Source organism: Oncorhynchus nerka, linkage group LG27 (assembly GCF_034236695.1).
Source record: "Oncorhynchus nerka isolate Pitt River linkage group LG27, Oner_Uvic_2.0, whole genome shotgun sequence".
NCBI lineage: Eukaryota > Metazoa > Chordata > Actinopteri > Salmoniformes > Salmonidae > Oncorhynchus > Oncorhynchus nerka.
The window spans coordinates 29,607,551-29,632,152 of NC_088422.1; the positions used below are offsets into that span (position 1 = coordinate 29,607,551).

Below are 24,602 nucleotides of genomic sequence, written 5' to 3' on the forward strand. Positions count from 1 at the left end.
CACCGCCTGAAGATAACTATTTCACCAACTGTACAATTGAGAAATGTTGCAATTAACCTACTAAAATATTGTTGGAGGATGCACATTTTTATGCCAGTTGCCATAAAGACTAATTGGTATAATGTATGGGCAAAAATACAATTATGGGCTGCTGTTCGCACAGAAGCCCACAGAAAATGCTTCCAGCTATAGAAGAGGTAGCGAGAGAGGCAAGCATAAGATGGGGTCTGTGTGAGCACAGACGGAGGGTCATCAGCACCAGCAGGTTATCGTATCAAAGCACCTCATTCAGATCAGAATCAGATTCAGGTGCTGTTATACTGTTGCAGTCGGGAAAACAAAATATGACAAATACTGGGAGAATGTGAACATATGACATTCCAGATTTCCTTCCCCATCGATACTGATACGCACCCCACTTTTTCTATTTTCTCTCTTTATCATATCCTTTTTTTCTCTGCTGTTAGGAGAAAGCAGGGGATTTGGGAGCTGCTTAGATAACCTCCCCATCTTCCCAATCCCCTACCCGCTGCAGAGGAAGCACAAGTAGCCCTGCCATTGAGACGGCCAGGAACCCAGCTGTGAGCGAGCCATTCTGCCGAGCGCTATCTAGTCGCTGCAGCCGCATCACTGAGGCACTCTCGAACAAAAAGCATCCAAAAGTCAATTGTCTGTCTGTTGAATGGATTTCTGTTCCACGGCATACATTGACTGTGGTATTTTGCACAAATCAACACTATAAAAAGCAAAGGGTAAAGAACAAGGCAGTCTTCACAAATATTGACTTTTGATCTTGGGCCATGGTAAGGATTGTAACACTGTTAACTTCATTGTTTTCTCAATTTAATATAACTATAATCATAATATTCATAATAATCATAATGGCATATCAAATTAACAACAAACTAGATTTAGGGGTCTCATTAACTCTTTGTCAGGGAGCTTTAAAATGAATGTTCCCTAAAGGTTTGACAAACGTTTACACCCTCAATCCTAACTATATTTACTCAAGGTAATGCTTTTAGTCAGCCTTGCATGTGGTTAATTACAACCTCAATCTGAAAGTTACTCAGCCAGTCCACTGTTCATAACCACAGCATGCACATAGATTAACTAACAGACAAATACTGTGGCATGTTCAGCAGTGGTATCAGCAGTATGAGGAGGCTAACATGTCGGATAACCCTACCCCCCTAGTCAGATACTGTAACTAGTCTTTCTAATCCACTGCTCTATACACTGGATCTGGGCATTTATCAGTCTGAGCCTCCTGCAATCTCCTACCTCTCCAGACCAGACCTCCCATTTCTGAACTTGATGAGTCAAAGGTCAGGAAAACAACAAGTCAATACACAGCCAGGAGGAGTGCAGTGCAGCTGAGAGAGCTGTGGAGAGGACTAAGCCTCTGTGGCGCGCTGTGATTTAGCCTGTAATAGTTTTCTGTAATCTCTTTCTATTGATTAAACCTCACATCAAAGAGGAGTGCTTTTGCAGAACCTTTCCTTTTCCTGGTCAGAAATACCATATGGAGGTAATCTTTCACCTTTGTTATTCTTGCTGCTCCCGCTGCTGATGCAAGCCTCGCTTCCAGGGCAAGAGAGAGAGGAGAGGAGAGAAAACAAACCCAGCACAGAGAAACTACTGCAAAACCCATCTGATTAGCACTGAGATCTCATGCCCAATGCACTGTATGTCTTCCTCAAGCTACAGTAATAAAAAAAAACCTGCAAATGTATCTTTTTAGAGTTTACTTTTCTTTATCTACCTCTGACATGCTGGGCACAATTCAGAAGATGTGTGGACAAAAGGAATGTGTCAAAGAGCAAACACGTGTCCTCATTTGCAGATTGCTGGTATCAAACATGATGAGTGAGAGAGAAAATAAACAATGGACAATAAAAAGGTAAAGAATTGTAGCAGTTTCAGCAATATCTCACATTCAGCTCATTGAAATGCAAAAACAAGAGAAAGTGAAAAAACAAACCCCTCCTGCTAAAAACACTCAATTTACTGACAGGCAAATGACTTCATGCTGCCACTTAATCTAATTTCTTGCATAATGCCCCCTAATTAGCATATCAAAGTGAATTAATATTTCTAGGGCATTAGCGATGAGGAAATCTGCTCTGGGTCTACAATAAGAGTAAGAAGAGTGCCAAAATTCCTCTGAACACTACAAATAGTCTGTTCACCAGTCAAGTGCATCCCACTTTCTTTCCCAACCACACAACACGGGCTACTGAGCCTCCCCCCACCGCCATGCACCAAGTTCCCTAGTGAGTTTCTGAGATTCTAGGTGAGTTAAAATGGCCTTCTTTACTTCTAACATACATATGAATGTAAAAAAAAAAGAATGTTCTGCACAGTATTGAAGCATATCCTGTAAACATAAAGTAGTTACAGACATATTTGTTTGCTGCACTGCTGTCAAATTTATGGTTGGATATGGTTTTCCCCGGATGGGATCATTGGGTGGCTAAATGACATTGAGATTATGTGCCAGTGAACAGACATGAAAGGAGCAAACAATCCCTCTATATGATGCCACGGGGGCATGTGAATGACCCACAGTGGGAGAGAAAAACAGTTTGGTTAAGAAGGCCACCAGACCAGCTGAGCTCTGTCAATGGCTAAAAGGGGGAAGGCTGTGACTCCAAACCGCAGAATAACCACACACACACTCACACACAGACACACTCTCTCACACACAGAGATATATGCACATACACACACAGATAGACACACACATCATCCATTACCTCTTCAAACAGTTGTAAATCCAAGTATGTTTGCTGTCATTGTTTACATGGCTACAATACAAACACTTCAGGTTTGATTTAGCCTGTTTCTATTTACAGCTGGTACAATGTGATCCAAGAATAATAATAAGCATTTTATATTTTCAAAGATTTCTCTCTCCTTACATGTACATTGTACTAATTGCATTTAATTGTATTATGAAACTACTGATACAGTTTTATTATGTATCTATTGATACAGTATAATTAAATAAAGCACTGGATTATCTGATTAAAATGAGATCAATAATGTCCATATGTCAAAACACACACACACACACACACACACACACACACACATCTCAATTCCAAACTAAAACTGGATTTAAATTCTCAATAGTAAAAACAAAGACTTTACAGCTACCCCATACTTCACACAGCACACAAAACACATACTGATCAGAGGGACTGGGATAGAGAAAATGTACAACCAGAAGCATTGCTACACACAGGCTTTTCCAAATTGAGTGCTCAAACAAAGTAGCACAGAAGTACAGTATATTATTTACTGGTTTAGTTCTTGTGGAAAATGACATTGAAACAAAGACCATCAAAGGGATTAAAGAATATTACAACAACTGGAATAGTAAACAAGCTCATTTAAATAATTAGCATACTTAGAGACTCTATTTCTCATGTATAATTAATTTGATATTTAATGTCATATAAAATATAAAAATGTCAAAAGTAATCCAACATGTGCCCACGGAGATAAATCCTACAGGTGGGGTTTAGATCTGAAAGCGTGTAGGGATACATGCATATCGTGTGTGTTAATACTAATGCATGGATTAATCTATGATGCACACTCATACAGTATAAAACATACAGTATACTCACAGTTGCTCACACATCGTTACATAGAGCTAAAACATCCAGTGATCATGTTCCCCCTTTTTCTTACACAATCACTCTCTCACTTTCCCACTTTCTTCTCGACAGGCATAAAGAAAACCTCAAGCAGGCTAGGCAGCCACGAGGGTCCTTCTCCTGCCCCTGCAGACACCTTCTGTGGCCGAGAAGTTCATTAAGTTTTATGATCTCACCCAAGTCACTTCTGCTTATAAGCCACACAGAGGCCATGCATCTGACACCTCGTCACTATTTAAAAGCAGTAGCAAATGAATGTAATTTAAGGGATTTCTGTATGATAGGCAACTTTCAACTGAGTTTAAGAGTTTACCGGTATTTGACAACTGTCATCCCTCTCTCTCTCACTCTTTTAAAGGATACCAAAATACCAAACGTGGCCTTGACCAACATGCAGGGGAAAATGCCAAACGCTTGCACCACTGTTGTAATACTGTCTTTTGTAGTCATAAACGACTGGAACTTGACATAATATGATTCACCATTGGTATCGAAGATCACAGTTCACTAGCGAGAGTAAAGTGGACAGCTTATAATGCTTCTGCAACAGCTTGATATAGAATAAAACATTTCAATAACTTGAAATTATTTAAATGTTAAATGCATAAAATAAAGTCTTGTGTTCCTGTGACATTTTACTGATGGCCTACCTACACTTCAAGTCATGTCAAATATTTAAAGGGCAATATAAATGTCTCTGTTGGCCCCTGTGATGTCAACTACAGACGAACTGGGACAAGGATAAGATCCAGATACTGAACGCTCTCCCTGTCTCTCTGTGTGTGGAACCAGACACAGGATCATACATTCTATGGTATCTATGTGTGAGTGACTTTGAACAACAAATATTGAGTAAATATTGTGGATAAAAATGAAGAGCCTCTGCCTTTTACAATGTATAAAGTATCCCCCAGAAAATCAGCCACACACCCTTTAGCAATGACTCAACAGCAATATTTTTTATATGTTTTCATATAGGCCGTCATTGTAAATAAGAATTTGTTCTTAACTGACTTGCATAGTTAAATAAAGGTTCAATTAAATATTACAAATATAGACACTTACAATAGTGAAAATGTTAATTTTGTATATTGCATTGCGGTACAAACACATCTTTGTAATAGGTTTATATGTGAGAAGTTGACTAGCACTAACCTCCTTTTGGCTCATCAACATTTTCAGAAGTATCCTATCCACAAAAAACACCTTCTCCAATAGCGTGGGCGTAAAATCATAGTATTTGTTGTCATATCCAAAAGTGATATTATATTTATTAGGACCATATGATATGCATCTGGCCTTGTAACGACTGGTCTAGGCTACCTACCCTAACAAAAGCGTATTCAAGATGCACACCGTCACATCACTGACTGTAGCATGTGGTTCGTGTCTTCTTATGAGCAATCTCCTTTCGGCAAAACCCTCAGGCTCACTAGAAAGATTTTGGGCAAAAAAAACAGAAGTGAAAATGTGCATTATAATAAAATAGTGTTCTATCGATGTATAGTGTTTGATTTGCTGTGATGTCAGGATTGCATGGCATTGCGAAGCACAAGAACGATTCATAAGACAGGTTGCACAATTAGTATGCTAACCTTAGTAGCTTGTGGATTTATCATGGTTAGAATTTGAAAAGGGTTATCTTAAAGTAGCATGGGTCCACAATTGTTCACTCATGCGCTCGCGCAGACTGGCATGCACAAACTCACTCACACCGCCTGTACACACACACAATAGTGTTGTTTGGGGGAAGCCTATTTAACTTTTTGAGTTTAACTCATCACCTTGTAGAAGGCTACTAAGGACGACCAAACCAATTTCCTGTTTAAAAAAATATACCAATCTTAAATCAAGTCCTATTTTCTAACAATATATTAACCCTCATTCAGTTACTCCTTCGTAGGCTACCCATTTGTATTAGGAAATTAATATTAATGTGGGCAAGAGACTGGTTCTAAAATCTGTGTCCCCACATGCTGGGCAGATATTTGAATATTATGTTTTCTATTAGGCTACACAATGCTCTTATATATGCTTTCCACAGTATCATTGCACTTAGCTTGTCACGTTAGAAACGGCTGGCTCTATTGATCGTCTGAATGCTTTATGTGCGTTACAGAAGGCAACAATGGTTAGACTCGTGCCAATAATGCCAATAGTGATCCATCCTTTGGACAGCAAACCTCATTAAGCACGAGATTACAATCTAACTGACTAAATATAGGATTAATAATTACCATCACTGTTGGCTATACTTAATAATAAAAAACGAGATGCATGGCGCTGAAACGGCTCATATAATGCACATGGTGTGGTGTAGCCTAATAAAACCAAAGCAAGTTAATTTCCTTTATTTATGATAAAATATGGAGGAATGTTACGCACCTCATTGTCCATTCCACCCCTATGTAACCATCGGACAACAACCCTATATCAATTTCTACATGAGAGCACCGAAACCTTTTTGCGGAGATCTGCAGATGCTTCTCAAAGGCTGTAACGTTAACCATAACCTGAATTTCCCCATTTAAAATGTCATAACGGACGGGAGCTGATTCTGTCTCCCGCTTGATAACTTCGGATAAAGCTGCCAACGGGGAGAGTAAAGATGGCGGTGTGCAAATGCGTTGGGGCTCAGCAATGTTGCCTATTGATACAGTCCTCCTGTTGTTACATCTTCCACTTGAATTAATGTGAAGTCTTACCTGTTTTCTCTTTGATCTCGCAGAGGACGCTGAAGAGTGCAGGTTTCATTCTGTGGCAGTTCAGTCCATGTTTCCTGTTTCAGTTTGAGACAAGAACCAACATTGAAATATAGTCACTATAACACCTCAGTTGTTAAAACTTTTGAGATAATAATCTGTCTTTGTTCTTTACAATAACTTCGAGGTCTTGCTCATTTTGCACATGTTGACAAGCATCGCAAAGTTGTAGCATAAACAGTGATTTGTCAACACGAATGACGATGGATGCATTGTTTGTTGAAATGCTATTTTGTAAGACTTCAAAGTTTGTTTTAAAAAAGTTTATTAGTAGAAAATGCACAATTGAAACTAAGAGTGTATGCCTACATTCAAAATGGTTGTTATTGGTAAATAACTTAACATGGAATTAAATTTGGACATTAGCCAACGTTATTTTTAAATATCAGGAGTTACTGTAAAACAGTACTTTACAAATACGCATCAATGTTTACAGGAGCCCCAACCTACCAGTTCGCAACATTATATGTAAATGCAATGTAAAGCCTGCACTTTGCACATACAAGTTTTTTTTGCCTCCCCAGCCAGAAGCAAGTTTCAAAACTATTAGAATTACTGGGTGACAGGTGTTACCTTTTTAATCTACATTGGCCCCTGCAAATAACTTTGACCATGGGATTGCCATATGGATCAGCATTTTATAGCCAGCCTTTTATTACATGGATGTTAATGTTAATTAGCTATAGTGAGTAATGGTGCGTAAAGTGTTTTGTAAAGAAAATATATAAATGAACCAACTTTGCTTGCGCCTCGTCCAGACTTTGGTCAGTAATGGTCATTATTTGATGCAGAATGTCACCGATATCTTGTTTTCTCCCATCATCTATCCCATCGTGTCCATGTGGAGGCGGCAGTGCCATGCCTCCTTGTATCGAGTGGCCAGCCAAGCTGACACCGCCGAGAGCCTGCATGATCCGGGCTTGTTCGTCCATAGTCAGCCGAAACAGAATCACGAAGCCACACAAATGGAAACTTGGCTTGAAAAACTCACATACAAAAAAACAACTACAACATGTGTTGCGTTAGAGAGCTGTATATTGGTGATATTGCGTTTACGCGTAGCCTATAAGAAAAAATAAATAGGCTAACGTTAGTACCAGTAATGGTATCAATATCGCGTGTCCAAGTAATCACTTTCTTGCAATCTTCCTTCTTTATGCACGGTCCGAAGTGTGAGTATGTATAAATGTTTTTGTCCGAAAATACATAAGCTATAATTGTTCAAACTTATTTGTCAAAATGACAGCCGCTGTCCCTCGTATCCTGCAGGAGTCCTCTTGTCAATTCGTCTTTTGAGTTGACGAGTTGTGTATGATTGCTCCTTGCTGATCTGTCATTTATTAGTCGTCTTCTTTTGATTATGTTTCCTCGTACAATTCCTCTTGAAAGTGTTCAAATCCCCATTATTGTCAGCAGGAAACAAAATATCCAGTGAAAATTAACAATAAACATGTGAATGAAAATATAAAAAATAGAACACTTAGGCAGTAAATTAGTAGGCCTACCTGCTACCTGTAAATGTATTGCAATTATTTTTTTTTAAATGTTTTGCATTAGTGGAAAAATTATAGAAAAAAAGAACAGCGAGAAATTAATTAGGCTACACGCTGTAAAGCGATGCGCAAAAATATCTGCCTGCTGAAATTTATGAGCGCGAGCCTCTGCCTCTGTGTGCTTTATGTTGTTTGATGGCAGAGGTAGTGAGCGATTGAAAGTGTGCCAATGCCACTCACTCAGTGCAAACGTGTCAGAACAAGAGCTGGAGAAAAAAAAGACAACATCGAAATACAAATGCACGCTCCGCCCATCAGAGGAGGGGTCTATATTCTTGTCACTTCTCTGGAACCCCGAAAGCTAAAATTCTAGTGCATTGCTTGAGATGGTGATTATAATGACGAAATAACGGTGTAGTTCCACTTGTCGTATGCCTCACAAGTGCACGTGCACCAAAATACTGTCATTCCATTAAATGCTTAGGCCTAATCAGATCTTTATATAGTTTAATACAAAACTGATAATGAATTGCACAGACCTTTTCCTTTTCAGGGCTATGGTATAGTCATCTCTACCAAGCTGAGGCTCATAGGGTAGGCAAGCATTAAAAATGTTTATAATATTTGAAATAAACCACTTCGACCAATCAATGTTGTGTTTGAATGCGACTGACGACCAGAGTCTCCTATTGCTGGCAGATGCATGGTCCTGAAAGCCCACCCATCATATCCTCTATCTTCACTGTGCTTGAACAAAAGGATAGAAACTTCTGATTGGTCGTTGCTATGGGTGACATGCATTGCACAGGCAGGCAGCACTGCTCAGCGCTCCCCTGCAGTTGCTATGGCAGCAGACAAGTTGTTGAGCTGGATGCATGGCTACAACATTTAAGCGTCATATACCTACACACCATTCATATAAGACTGTTTCATTGAAATCATGCAAACACCCCAGAATAGCAAGTGTGGGATGAGTATATAATATACAGTGCATATGGAAAATATTCAGACCCCTTGACCTTTTCCACAGTTTGTTACATTACAGCCTAATTCTAACATGGAATACATCATTTCTTTCCTCATCAATCTGTACACAATAACGACAAAGCGAAAACAGATGTATAAAAAAATGTATAAAAAAATAAGTATTCAGACCCTTTGCTATGAGACTCCAAATTGAGCTCAGGTGCGTACTATTTCCATTGATCAAATTTTTGGAGTCTACCTGCGGTAAAATCAATTGATTGGACATGATTTGGAAAGGCACACACCTGTCTATATAAGGTCCCACAGTTGACAGTGCAGGTCAGAGCAAAAACCAAGCCATGAGGTCAAAGGAATTGTTCGTAGAGCTCCGAGATAAGATTGTGTTGAGGCACAGATCTGAGGAAGGGTACCAAAAAATGTCTGCAGCATTGAAGGTCCCCAATAACACAGTGGCCTATGTTCAAGATTCTCTGGTCTGATGAAACCAAGATGGAACTCTTTGGCCTGAATGCCAAGCGTCAGGTCTGGAGGAAACCTGTCACCATCCCTACGGTGAAGCATGGTGGTGGCAGAATCATGGTGTGGGGATGTTTTTCAGCAGTAGGGACTGGGAGACTAGTCAGGATCGAGGGAAAGATGAACATAGCAAAGTACAGAGTGATCTTTGATGAAAACCTGTTCCAGAGCGCTGGGACGAAGGTTCACCTTCCAACAGGACACCGACCCTAAGTACAAAGCCAAGACAACGCAGGAGTGGCTTTGGGACAAGTCGTTGAATGTCCTTGAGTGGCCCAGCCAGAGCCCGAACTTGAACCCAATCGAACATCTCTGGAGAGACCTGAAAATAGCTCTGCAGCTACGCTCCCCATCCAACCTGACAGAGCTAGAGGGGATCTGCAGAGAAGAATGGGAGAAACTCCCCAAATACAGGTGTGCCAAGCTTGTAGAGTCATAACCAAGAAGACTTGAGGCTGTAATCGCTACCAAAGGTGTTTCAACAAAGTACTGAGTAAAGGGTCATCAGAGGGCTGATATAAATACTATGCATGCCAGTCTCTCTTGGCTAAGAGTTGAGGAGAGACTAACAGCATCACTTCTTTTTATAAGAAACTTTAATGTCTCAAATCCCAAATTGTTTGCAGAGTCAACTTACACACAGCTCTGACACACACACTTATCCCACCAGACGTGCCACCAGGGGTCTTTTCACAGTCCCCAAATCCAGAACAAATTCAAGAAAGCGTACAGTATTATATAGAGCCCTTATTGCATGGAACTTCCTTCCATCTCATATTGCTCAAATAAATAGCAAACCTGGTTTAAAAAAAAAGATAAAGTAACACCTCACGGCACAACACCTCTCCCCTATTTGACCTAGATAGTTTGTGTGTATGCATTGATATGTAGGCTACGTGCGCCTTTTAAAAAAAAATGTATGTAGTTCTGTCCTTGAGCTGTTCTTGTCTATTGATGTTCTGTATTATGTTTCATGTTTTGTGTTGGACCCCAGGAAGTGTAGCTGCTGCTTTTGCAACAGCTAATGGGGATCCTAATAAAAATCCAATACCAATACATATGTAAATGTGATATTTCAGTATTTCATTTTTTATACATTTGCAAACATTTATAAAAACCTGTTTTAGCTTTGTCATTATGGGGTATTGAGTGTAGATTGATGAGGGGAAAAAACAATCTCATCCATTTTAGAATAAGGCTGTAATGTAACACAAAAGTCAAGGGGTCAGAATATTTTACAAATGCACTGTATGCCATTAGCAGACACTTTTATCCAAAGCGACTTACAGTCATGCATGCATAGATTTTACGTGTGGGTGGTCCTGGGAATCGAACCTACTACCCTGGTGTTACAAGCATCATTCTGAACTACAAAGGACCACACCCTACCTTGGTGTAAACTAGACAGAAAGCTCAACATGTTGGTGATAGTGAAGTTCACACAAACTCTGTCCTGGTGGCACCATATGAACCATCACATAACATGTTATATTATCTTAATTAATTGTAAGACTGGATTAAAGAGGCCATACAGAAATTTTGCCTCTGGAGGTGCTCTTGAGCCAAAAGGGGTCCCATAAATGGAAAGATATTCACCAGAAATTACCTCATTAGACAGAAAGGGGCTCATGCATGCCAATGAGCAAAAGCCCTGTTAGCCTAAAAGACAAGATTGTATGGTTTCATTAGTTAAGAAATCGATTTACTGTTTTGAGGTAAAACAGTAACTAAACCTACAGACTCTTTAATGACAACTGAAGGGCACACCTTTTGACTCAAGAGCATTCCCAGTGCATTCAAAACTCTTGAGATAAGTTACAAAATGTTCTTGGATCAAACAACCATCATTGGACATGGACAAAAGTGGTTTAGTGTTATAAGAATGGAACACCAACTATTTTTGCATCACTTCATTGAACACCGTGCAGGTAAAAAAAAATGTAAACATTTTTTTTTGAAAGAAATCATGAAATACATTTAAGAGAGATTTGGTTCTAGACTCAGTCAAGAACCTAAAAGGTCTGAGGGTTGAGATCGCGGCAAGCAGCTTCTACTAAGTCAAAAAGCAAATGAGATTCTCTTCTTTAGCGAACTGTGTGGTTCCGCTCTTTCTTATTCACTTGACCTTGAAGTATCAGCTCAACACACTCTTGAGTTTAGTGAATAGGGAGTCCCAGGACTACTGCATTTATCATTGAAATACTGAGCTGTCAAGTCAGACTGCATACCTGTCAAGGAGGGCTCAAAGGTACAGCTCGAGCTCCTCTCCTCTGTTGCAGTGCATGATTCTTCATTGCATTGCATAGCATGTCTTTTCACCATTGTTCTCAGCCATATGTCAACATCATTCATTTCCGTACTATGACAGCCCCCTGCAAAACGACACAGTAGCATTGTACGTTCACCGCACAGTTTACATAACCAGGAGCGCATTATTGTCATAAAACTATGATTTCAATTCTGAAACCATATTACTAATCTAAAATGAATAATTTCTTCTTCTTCTATTAACTTCCCTAATCATCTGCAGTAGGAAACCACTGCTTCTGAGGGATACAAAAAAAACACATTTTAATGCATTTGTAATTGCACCTCAGTTGGTTTAAAGAGGAGTTAGTCATAACTGAAAGTTCATTATACTGTATTCCTGCTTTTGGTTGATCTGGATTCATTGAAACAAGCCCCACTTCTATAAAGAACATATTAACATTTGAAATAAATTATTGCTGTTACAGCTACACCACTTGAATCCAGGGCAAGAAATCTACGCATCACTATTGCATAATGAAATATTCTGATGATCTATGATTTACCTTCTGTGGATTTTGTTGGGAATGGGCATGGTATAGTTGGAAAGGATGTGTGGTAAAAAATGTTTAAAGGACTTTCAATTACTGAGCCAAATGAACTCATCACTAGTAATGAAATGAGGACTTTTACACAGAGAATGCTAGTCTGTTTGAACTACGCATGAGTGTGCATATACAACACTTCGTCATCTGTTCAAATTGATATTATGCTTCATCTGTTCAAATGTATATTATGCTTTTCAATGTGACATCTTAAAAGACCCACAGGTGCCATAGAAAGCAGTGACTGTGTTGACATATTTCATTTAGGCATCCTTCTGCAAAGCTGTAATTGCCTAATTAGCTTGTTAATTAGGAGATTAGCATGCACTGATATAATGGCTTTCTTTGTTGTGATGGGAGGATAACGTTTAAGTGAGGATGTTATGGGTGTATGATTTTAGAAGCCTGGTGTCTGCAAGGGGTCAGGGAATACTAAAGAGTTTTTTTAAAAACATGACAATTCTGTAAATCTTGTTGAACACAAAACGAATGAATTCAACAACATTTCCAAATTAATTGAATATTCAAATGTTTGTGCTTTAATAAAATGATAGGAATTAACAATGTTTCATTTGTTATTATGACTCAATCTTTTTAGATTCAAAAGGAACTAGAACTACTGGTGATGTGTCCACCTCTTTTACCGACGGTCGTAAGGAGACTGTGAGGTGGATCCTGGTCTGAGTGGTGGCTCTGTGATCCCCTTGCTGAGGGAGATTTGAGTAAATGACCAAATGACCAGAGAAATTACGAACAGTATTTTCTTTGGTTTGTGTACGTTGTTCATTTATTTCATGGTATTTATCCCACTGGAGAGCTAGGCCCAGCCAATCAGAATAAGTTTTTCCCCACAAAAGAGCTTTATTACAAACAGAAATACTGCTCGGCAAATGAGAAATGCTCATTGACAGGGATGTAAACAAATTTGTGCACAAAATTGTAGAATAACTTTTCTGGGATCTTTAATTTCTGCTCATGAACAATGGGACCAACACTTTACATGTTGTGTTGATACTTTTGTTCAGTATACAAATAAAGTGGGCAAAGAAGTATGTAAACATTATTAAAGTGACCAGTGTTCAATGATTCTATGTACATAGGGCAGCAGTCTCTAAGTACCAGGTTGTAGCCTGCTAGTAACATTAGCTAAAGTTCAGGGCAGTGTACTGGGTGGAGCCTGGTTAGTGGTGACTGTCTGATGGCCTGGAGATAGAAGCTGTTTATCAGTCTCTTGGTCCCAGCTTTGATGCACCTGTACTGTCTCCGCTTTCTAGAGGCCGTGGCTCGGGTGGCTGAAGAGGCGCTGTTGCACCACTGTCTGTGTAAACACACAACAGTGCCTTGGATAAGTATTCATCCCCCTTGGTGTTTTTCCTATTTTGTTGCATTACAACCTGTAATTTAAATTGATTTTTTATTTGGATTTCATGAAATGTAGTGAAATTTAAAAAATAACTACAAAAAAACAAAAAAAAATGTGGTGTGTGCATATGTATTAACCCACATTGCTATGAAGCCCCTAAATAAGATCCGATGCAACCAATGCAACTTTCAGAAGTCACACAATTGGTTAAATAAAGTCCAGCGGTGTGCAATCGAAGTGTCAAATGATCTCTCGCATGATCTCTGTATATACACCTGTTCTGAAAGGCTCCAGAGTCTGCAACACCACTAAGCAAGAGGCACCACCAAGCAAGTGGCACTATGGAGACCAAGGAGCTCTCCAACCAGGTCGGGGACAAAGTTGTGGAGAAGTACAGATCAGGGTTGGGTTATAAAAAAAATATGCGAAACGTTGAACATCCCACAGAGCACCATTAAATCCATTATTAAAAAATGGAAAGAATATGGCACCACAACAAACCTGCCAAGAGAGGGCCGCCCACCAAAACTCATGGACCAGGCAAGGAGGGTATTAATCAGAGAGGCAACAAAGAGACCAAAGATAACCCTGAAGGAGCTGCAAAGCTCCACAACGGGGATTGGAGTATCTGTCCATAGAACCACTTTAAGCTGTACACGCCACAGAGCTGGGCTTTACAGAAGAGTGGTCAGAAAAAAAGCCATTGCATAAAAAAAGAAAGAAACAAACACGTTTGGTGTTCGCCAAAAGGCATGAGGGAGACTCATATGGAAGAAGGTACTCTGGTCAGATGAGAATAAAATGTAGCTTTTTGGCCATCAAGTAAAATGCTATGTCTTGCGCAAACCCAACACTTCCCATCACCCCGAGAACATCATCATGTTTTTCGTCGGGGGGGACTGGGAGACTATACAGAATTGAAGAAATGATGGATGGCGCTAAATACATGGAAATTCTTGAGGGAAACCTGTTTCAGTCTTCCAGAGATTTGAGACTGGGATGGAGGTTCACCTTCCAGCAGGCAAATGACCCTAAACACACTGCTAAAGCAACACTTGAGTGGTTTAAAGGGAAACATATCTTGGAATGGCCTAGTCAAAGCCCAGACCTCAATCCAATTGAGAATCTGTGGTATGACTTAAAGAACTTGAAGGAGCTGGAGCAGTTTTGCATTGAAGAATGTGCAAAAATCCCACTGGCTAGATGTGCCAAGCTTATAGAGACATACCCCAAGAGACTTGCAGCTGTAATTGCTGCATAAGGTGGCTCTACAAAGTTTTGACTTTGGGGGGGTGAACAGTTATGTACGCTCAAGTCTTCCATTTATTTGTCTTATTTCTTGTTTGAAAAATGGTAGATGTGCAGAAGATGAATGTGCAAGTAGGTATACTGGGGTGCAAAGGAGCAAGATAAATAAATAAACACCGTATGGGGATGAGGTAGTTGGATGGGATATTTACAGATGGGCTATGTTCAGGTGCAGTGATCTGTGAGCTGCTCTGACAGCTGGTGCTTAAAGATAGTGAGGGAGATATGAGTCTCCAGCTTCAGTGATTTTTGCAGTTCGTTCCAGTCATTGGAAGCAGAGAACTAGAAGGAAAGGCGGCCAAAGAAGGAATTGGGGGTGACCAGAGATATATACCTGCTGGACCGAGTGCTACAGGTGGGTGCTGCTATGGTGACCAGTGAACTGAGATAAGGCGGGGCTTTACCAGAGACTTGTAGATGACCTGGAGCCAGTGGGTTTGGAGGCGAGTATGAAGCGAGGGCCAGCCAACGAGAGCATACAGGTCGCAGTGGTGGGTAGTATATGGAGCTTTGGTGACAAATCGGATGGCACTGTGATAGACTGCATCCAATTTGTTGAGTAGAGTGTTGGATGCTATTTTGTAAATGTCGAGGATCGGTAGGATGGTCAGTTTTACGAGGGTATGTTTGGCAGCATGAGTGAAGGATGCTTTGTTGCGAAATAGGAAGCAGATTCTAGATTTAATTTTGGATTGGAGATGCTTAATGTGAGTCTGGAAGGAGAGTTTACCGTCTAACCAGACATCTAAGTATTTGTAGTTGTCCACATATTCTAAGTCAGAACCGTCCAGCGTAGTGATGCTGGACGGGCGGGGAGGTGCGGGCAGCGATCGGTTGAATATCATGCATTTAGTTTTACTTGCATTTAAGAGCAGTTGGAGGCCACGGAAGGAGAGTTGTATGGCATTGAAGCTCATCTGGAGGTTAGTTAACACAGTGTCCAAAGAAGGGCCAGAGGTATACAGACTGGTGTCGTCTGCGTAGAGGTGGATCAGAGAATCACCAGCAGCAAGAGCGACATCATTGATGTATACAGAGAAGAGAGTCGGCCCGAGAATTGAACCCTGTGGCACCCCCATAGAGACTGCCAGAGGTCCGGACAACAGGCCCTCAGATTTGACACACTGAACTCTATCAGAGTAGTTGGTGAACCAGGCGAGACACTCATTTAAGAAAATAAGGCTTTTGAGTCTGCCGATAAGAATTCGGTAATTTACAAAGTCAAAAACCTTGGCCAGGTCGGTGAATACGGCTGCACAGTAATGGCTCTTATCGATGGCGGTTATGATATCGTTTAGAACCTTGAGCGTTGCTGAGGTGCACCCATGACCAGCTCTGAAACCAGATTTCATAGCGGAGAAGGTACAGTGGGATTCAAAATGGTCGGTAATCTGTTTGTTAACTTGGCTATCGAAAACCTTAGAAAGGCAGGGTAGGATAGATAAAGGTCTATAGCAGATTGGGTCTAGAATGTCTCCCCCTTTGAAGAGGGGGATGACCGCGGCAGCTTTCCAATCTTTTGGAATCTCAGACGATATGAAGAAGAGGTTGAACAGGTTGGTAATTTCGGCAGATTATTTTAGAAAGAGAGGGTCCAGATTGTCTAGCCCGGCTGATTTGCAGGGGTCCAGATTTTGCATCTCTTTCAGAACATCAGCTATCTGTATTTGGGTGAAGGAGAAATGGGGGAGGCATGGGCGAGTTGCTGTCGGGGGTGCAGGAATGTTGATCGGGTTAGGGATAGGCAGGTGGAAAGCATGGCCAGCCGTAGAAATGCTTATTGAAATTCTCAATTATAGTGGATTTATATGTGGTGACAGTGTTTCCTAGCCTCAGTGCAGTGGGCAGCTGGGAGGAGGTGCTCTTATTCTCCATGGACAGTTTCCCAGAACTTTTTTTAGTTTGTGCTACAGGATGAAAATATCTGCTTGAAAAGGCTAGCCATAGCTTTCCTAACTGCCGGTGTATATGGGTTCCTATTGAAATAGTATGTACAGTTGGGTACTATTGAGGTAGTATGTACATGAATGTATAGTTAAAGTGACTATGCATATATGATAAACAGAGAGTAGCAGCAGTGTGAAAAGAGGGGTTGGGGGAGCACACAATGCAAATAGTCCAGGTAGCCATTTGATTACCTGTTGACGTAGCACTCCGGTACCGCTTGCCATGTAGTAGTAGAGAGAACAGTCTATGACTGGGGTGGCTGGGGTCTTTGACAATTTTTAGGGCCTCCCTCTGACACCGCCTGGTGTAGAGGTCCTGGATGGCAGGCAGCTTAGCCTCACTTATGTACTGGGCCGTACGCACTACCCTCTGAAGTGCCTTGCGGTCAGAGGCCGAGCAATTGCCGTACCATGAAGTGATAAAACCGGTCAGGATGCTCTCGATGTTGCAGCTGTAGAACCTTTTGAGGATCTCAGGACCCATACCAAATCTTTTTAGTTTCCTGAGGGGGAATAGGCTTTGTTGTGCCCTCTTCACAACTGTCTTGGTGTGTTTGGACCATTCTAATTTGTTGTTGATGTAGACACCAAGGAACTTGAAGCTCTCAACCTGCTCCACTACAGCCCCGTCGATGAGAATGTGGGCGTGCTCGGTCCTCCTTTTCCTGTAGTCCACAATCATCTCCTTAGTCTTGGTTACGTTGAGGGATATGTTCTTATTCTGGCACCACCCGTCCAGGTCTCTGACTTCCTCCCTATAGGCTGTCTCGTCGTTGTCGGTGATCAGGCCTACCTACCACTGTTGTGTTGTCTGCAAACTTAATGATGGTGTTGGAGTCGTGCCTGGCCATGCAGTTCTGGACACTTTATGTTGATGTTTCCTTTATTTTGGCAGTTACCTGTACATTTTTATGAAATTAAACATTTAATATGGGATTGTGTATTGAAATCCAAAATTAATCTATGAAATGGTCTTATTCATGATAAAGGGTTAACCTGCAAAGAAAATATTCCATGGTGCCTACTTTAATGTTGATTATCTACAAGTCCATGTATGCTCTTTGCAAAGGTAGATAAATATGTTTAAAATACTGCATCTGCCATTGTCTGTTGTTAACTCCCACTGTAGTCATGAACTCATTTCAAGTGCAATCTTAGTGTAGGAGGTAAATTAACAAACCATTAAGAATGTTATAAATGCACAATTAGCATACCGACATTTATACGACATGTTCATAAGACAGCAGTAATTTTTGAGAGGGAATTTGCAGAACCTTTTCTAAACACCATCTAGTTTGCAGTCTGTTTGAAAAAGAGGTCTCAAGATGTGCCCTGATTTAATGGGTCATTAGAAATGAGTAACTACCCAATAGATTTGGGTTCGAGCATGTGCATTTCACCCCTCATTTCTTTATCTTTGGTCATTCCTGCTTTGTAGACCATGGCTGTTTACACCGCTCCTCCGTAGACTCCCCTAAAGGCCCTGATACTGTATATTGGCAACCACTATAATTTTAAAATAATAAGATGAGGGCGGTATGGTTTTTGTGATTTGACATGGTTGCTGGGTTTTATGACAGGTTTTACAATTGAAGCAAAAAGGAGAATTGTAGTCAATACAAAATGAAGCTTGAGAATTTGAACATTCAGCTTGAGGTACAATTTGATGTTTTCCGTTTTTGGGCAAACTCTTGCGAACCGGTTACCATATCGCTAACCCTAACCCTAACCCTGAACCTGACCCTAATCCTTACCGTAACCTACTGTAACCCTAAAACTAACGCTAAACAATACAACAACATGTACAATTTAAAATACTGGAAATCACAAAACTATGGTTTGAATGTCTTGTCTCTAACCCCAAAGTTCCTCTCACCCATAAAAACAGAGTTAGGAATGTAACTGTGAGAGGTATCCCGGGGGACTGTTTCTTTTGGAAGTCAAGACAGATGTGAGAGATCAGAACCAGGCAATAAGCACGAGGGGAAGGTGAGAGGTACACAGCTATACTGCTCCCAATGATCAATCATACTCTACTTGTCCTCCCTAGACTCCAGCTGTTACACCGTCTCCACTGAATGCACTGGTTTCTTTGCTTAAAATGATTACACAGACCATAAACCCTGAGAGTGAGGAGTCCATGTAGTCGTCGCAGTAAGCTTTAAGACTGGCCAGTGGTGGGATGGACACAGGCAATATTTCCCGTCCAATACAGGATCAAGGTTTGACTTGAAGAACCATTTTAAGGTCTTTCCCTTTAATTGCCATTCGCTGACTGTTTACTGCAGTTTCCTTGATTATCTTATGACCACATTGGACTCAGGCCTTTATTTCAAGGCTGCACTGGAGAGCAAATAAAAAATGTCTGGCATCGTAAAACCGATCATGAAATATTGGAGGAAATTGCACTGCATTGTTGATGAAGTAATTATGCATAGAATTAGCCTAACATGACAGTATTTTCCCATCAAACAATGCATTATAAATCAATGAGTAATCAATATGCCAGATATGATTCACAAGCAAGTTTTGTGAGATAATTGTTGTGTATTTATCATAGAAGCTGTGAGGATGCTAACTAGCAATAATGATAATCGTGAGAAAGGTGTGAGTTCTAGTTATTCAGTTGTTTTAATTGTTTGATATGTGTGTTAGGGTGATATGATAGATTTTGTTTATCACTAAAGTATCTTCCCATCAAGAATAAAAGTTGTTTGCCTTGTCAGTGATGTGCTGTAGCCTATAATTATGTGAAACATTCTGATAACAGTGTATTATTCAATATACTCTGTTAACAGCTTGGAACGTAAACTTTGAATATCCATCATCTTATTCAAATATCATCAGACAGATATCTTAAAGATTAGAACATTTGGATGACTATGAGAAATAAAGCAATTGTGTTACCTGGATGATACACCCACAATTCATATCAAAAGTGTGATCACGCTCTCCGCAGCTGATGTGAGTAAGACCTTTAAACAGGTCAACATTCACAAGGATGCAGGGCCAGACGGATTACCAGGACGTGTACTCCGAGCATGCGCTGACCAACTGGCAAGTGTCTTCACTGACATTTTCAACCTCTCCCTGTCTGAGTCTGTAATACCAACATGTTTCAAGCAGACCACCATAGTCCCTGTGCCCAAGAACACTAAGGTAACCTGCCTAAATGACTACCGACAAGTAGCACTCACGTCTATAGCCATGAAGTGCTTTGCAAGGCTGGTCATGGCTCACATCAACACCATTATCCCAGAAATCCTAGACCCACTGCAATTTGCGTACCGCCCTAACAGATCCACAGATGATGCAATCTCTATTGCACTCCACACTACCCTTTCCCACCTGGACAAAAGGAACACCTATGTGAGAATGCTATTCATTGACTACAGCTCAGCATTCAACACCATACTGCCGTCAAAGCTCATCACTAAGCTAAGGACCCTGGGACTAAACACCTCCCTCCGCAACTGGATCCTGGATTTCCTGACGGGTCGCCCCCAGGTGGTAAGGGTAGGTAACAACATGTGATGTGAAGCAAGGACAACAGTCTCTCCCACAACGTGATCAAGACAAAGGAGATGATTGTGGATTACAGAAAAAGGAGGACCGAGCATGGCCTCATTCTCATCAACGGGGCTGTACTGGAACAGGTTGAGAGCTTCAAGTTCCTTGGTGTCCACATCACCAACAAACTGGTCCAAGCACACCAACACTGTCATGAAGAGGGCACAACAAAAATCTATTCCTCCTCAGGAGACTGAAAAGATTTGGCATGGGTCCTCAGATCCTCAAAAGGATCTACAGCTGCACCATTGAGAGCATGTGGGATAACTGGTGGGATCACTTCCTCTTTTACGCTGCTGCGGCTCTTTGTTATTATCTATGCATTGTCATTTTACTAACTCTACCTACATGTACATATTACCTCAACTAACCGCTGCCCCCGCACATTTACTCTGTTACTGGTACCCCCTGTATATAGCCTTGCTATTGTTATTTTACTGCTGCTCTTTAATTATTTGTTAATTTTATTTCTTATTCTTATTTTTTGTAGGTATTTATTTTAGTATAAAAAAAGTAATTGCATTGCTGGTTAGGGTTTGTAAGTAAGCATTTCACTATAAGGCCTACCTACACCTGTTGTATTCGGGACGTGTGACAAATACGATTTGATTTGATTTAAAATGCTACAGCATTTTTTTTCCTGCTACATGAATTAAACATTGTGCAAAGGTCATAGCACAATGTGTCTAAATCACTGTAGCCAGGCTGCCCTCAACTCTACTTGAGTATTGACATCATGCCAGATATGACACCATAACTCAGCCCACTGCGATGGTCATTTGATAAATTGTACCATAAATTTATGACAAAACAATTTGTGATGTATTATGTTACCGATGATTTGTACTGCTTATCAAATCAAGTAATCTGGCAGCGTGCTCCATTCATCAGTGTAATGCAAGCACTTGTTTGGGTGGGATAGAGACAACTTTCCTGTCCAGTGGACATAAAGCCCCACAGTGGAGGTGTCATAATACCCATAAAACCTAGCGGTCAAACAGGGAAATGGTTCCAATCATTTTTCTACCATTAACTTTTCCCATAGGGAATATTAGAAACACTTCAAATAAGGTCTGTGTCTCGTGTAGGCTTACCCTGGCTTGACGTTTGGATAAGCATGTTAATCTCCCTCGGACAAGGTGACTTTTATCAAAATACTCTATTTACTCTCATATTCTAAAATGCTAATTAACCTCAAAGTAGATATCATGCAAGACTACAAATTCCTGCAACTCCTGCACGTCATCTCTAGTTGACACCTTTGCTAACAGGTATTGTGTCAATTTAAAACTTGCACAAGACAGTTCACAGAATTGTCCATTTAAAGCAATGTAGGCAATTTATTAATTACAACATTTTGCTTACATTAGATAGTATACATTCTTACCTTTGCTTCGATTCGGCAGTCTCGTCCAGATCATCATGGCATTTGTAGTTCTTAATGATAGCCACATTAGCAGTTAATTAGCATTTTAGTTTTGGGGGGTAAATACATGAGATTTACACAGTTATCAAAACGTCACGCCAGGGTAAGCCTACACAAAACACAGCCCTTATTTGAAGTGTTTCTAAAATCCCCTGTGGGAAAAATGAATGGTGGAAAAACGATTGGAACCATTTCCTTATTTGAACGCTAGGTTTTATGGGTATTATGACCCATACTGTGGTGCTCTTTTACAGATCTTCTTGGCCGGATTGGCAAAATTTTGTAATCATGTTTTTCATATTTCATTTTTTTCAAAAAAATAGGTTCAGTAGAACAGAGGAATACAAGAAACCTGTATTTTTGTTAATTGTAATTTGTCTTTTTTTAATACTTCAGCGTATAAAGACAAATTAGATGACCTATTTTTCCCTGTTGTTGTCTTTATTATGCTATGTGCCGAATCATCACTTCTAATGTATTCTTCAGGACTTTTACTATACTGTATACTCTAGGTCTAGGACTTGGATTAGGTTGTTATTGTAAGACTGTTTCTCTCGCTGGACTGGCACTGTTAAGCAGTAGACAGATTCACTTCATTTGACCCATATCACCAGTCATCTTTCATGAGAAATGCCACAGATGCCACAAAAGCACACTTTATATTTCACAATTGATGAAAAATAGTTGATCAATGTTGGAAAGCACTGTGTGACAGTCACGTTTGGTTTCAAGTCTTTCTTTTGTGTCCTCGTCTAAAAGCTCAAAGACATAACAAGCAGAAAGGCAGGCAATAGAAAGGTAACAGTGACTGAAAAAGAAACAGCTTGTCTGAATGAGGTGTCTGTGCATTCAGGTACACTTACAGCATCATACATGTTAACAGCAATCCCCTTATTTTTTGTTCTCATCAACAGAAAATGCTTTCTATTGTTTCTATACTTCAAACTCCTTTGTTGAGCATGTCTGTTAGTATCATCATTGTGACTGGTTTGTCTGTTGGCTACTCATTAATGTGAAACGTGAACAATAGTAGTGCTACTCTAAAGCCATTCAGCCCATGCAATAGTTTGTTTGAAAAAATGAAAGAATTTATTGTAAAACAATGCCATTGCTCAATAGCGGTTGCATTTTCTTGATCAAGAAAAATGTCTGCATAACGTCTCTTCATCATGTCTTTGATGGAAGTTGGCTGCCCATTCTTTCATATATAATGTGCAGTATCTGCTCGGCTGACAGTGGTTGACCTGTGGGCTTCAAAGACACATTGTTCAGCAAATAATCTGTCTATCATGGAGACTGGCAATGATCACACGATTTATCCAAAACATCAACGACCTGTCTACTGTTGGCAAAATTAATTCAGATTTTCATCATGACTACATTTTCAACTTGCCTCTCCCTATTCCTCCTGCGTCCTCTGTCACCTGGTTAATCGTTTACTTTGTTTTAATGCAATCTTGTGTGAAAAAGTGATCAGATGATCTCCTGACCTGTACTTATTAGTGTCCAGCAAAAAGGGCCAGGGGATTTATGAAAGGGTTCATAATGACACCCATAAGTCTTACTTAGGCGTAGAGTTAAAGTCACACAACCTTGAGAGCGAGCGAAACAGATTGCTTGAAAAAAAGTTCACATAGTGCATTCTGCCTAGATTAATTAATAAGGCAATTACAGTACATTTTTTAAGTAGACAAATAAAAATGGAAGTTTAGATTGATTCTTTTCACTATATCTTGAACATGAAGGTAATTTTCCCTTTAGCTTGTGGAATATGTGTAATTTGTTAGGTGGTGATATCATCATTATATTATTATTTTTCTTCCTGTATTATGTGATTGAGGGAAAATGATTATTTGAAAGCTTTGTGGTCTGCCAGTGAGAGCATCTTTAAATGCTGTAACTAAGCCCAGCTGTCAGTCTCTGGAGGAAACGGAGGGGTGGAGGGAGTAAAGTTGGACTAGGGATGGGATAGGGGGTGGTGTGGTTGGAAGTTGCAGACATTGGTGTTCTTCCTTCACAATGGAGCGAGTTAGGCATCTATTTGCTGATCTGGCCTGTGGCAACTCTGGGCAGACCTGGTTTTAATATATTTTACAAGACTGAGAAAGTTCTCACTAGAGTGAGAAAACTAGGCTTTTAAACTATGAACAGTTTCCTAGTTACCAAACATTTCTGGCCACAATATGTGTCACGTTCTGACCTTTATTTCCTTTGTTTTGTATTTATTTAGTATGGTCAGGGCGTGAGTTGGGTGGGCAGTCTATGTTTGTTTTTCTATGTTTTGGGGTATTTCTATGTTTCGGCCTAGTATGGTTCTCAATCAGAGGCAGGTGTCATTAGTTGTCTCTGATTGAGAATCATACTTAGGTAGCCTGGGTTGCACTGTTTGTTTGTGGGTGATTGTCTATGTTGATGGCTTGTTTCAGCGCAGCTCGCATTAGCTTCACGGTTGTTATTTTGTTTACTGTTTTTGTATAGTGTTTCAGTGTTCAGTTCTTTCTTTAATTAAACATTCAACATGAACACATATCACGCCGCATTTTGGTCCTCCGATCCTTCTCGCCTCTCCTCTTCAGATGAAGAGGACGACCGTGACAATATGGCAGTCAAAATGAGGGGATTCGAATAAACTGGCCCGGGCAAAGCCGGCGAGGGAGGCACGCCCTGCTCAAATCAAACAGTAATCTGAACCGCTCTGTCATTTTGTCAAC

At 40.3% G+C, this 24,602-nt stretch overlaps 1 protein-coding gene across 6 annotated transcripts in view; it reads right to left on the bottom strand.

The window, feature by feature from the left end:
- The window catches only part of pbx3b (pre-B-cell leukemia homeobox 3b), a 95,102-nt gene extending 86,973 nt beyond the window's left edge, over positions 1 to 8,129 (bottom strand). For all 6 annotated transcript variants that reach the window (XM_029637691.2, XM_029637690.2, XM_029637695.2 and 3 more), the window contains exons 1-2: positions 7,169 to 8,129; positions 6,374 to 6,447 (exon numbers count right to left, since the gene is read on the bottom strand). In XM_029637691.2, coding sequence (XP_029493551.1) covers positions 6,374 to 6,447; positions 7,169 to 7,362 — 268 coding nt within the window. In that variant the 5' untranslated portion in view covers positions 7,363 to 8,129. The remainder of the gene's footprint in view (positions 1 to 6,373; positions 6,448 to 7,168) is intronic.
- Positions 8,130 to 24,602: the final 16,473 nt, after the last annotated feature.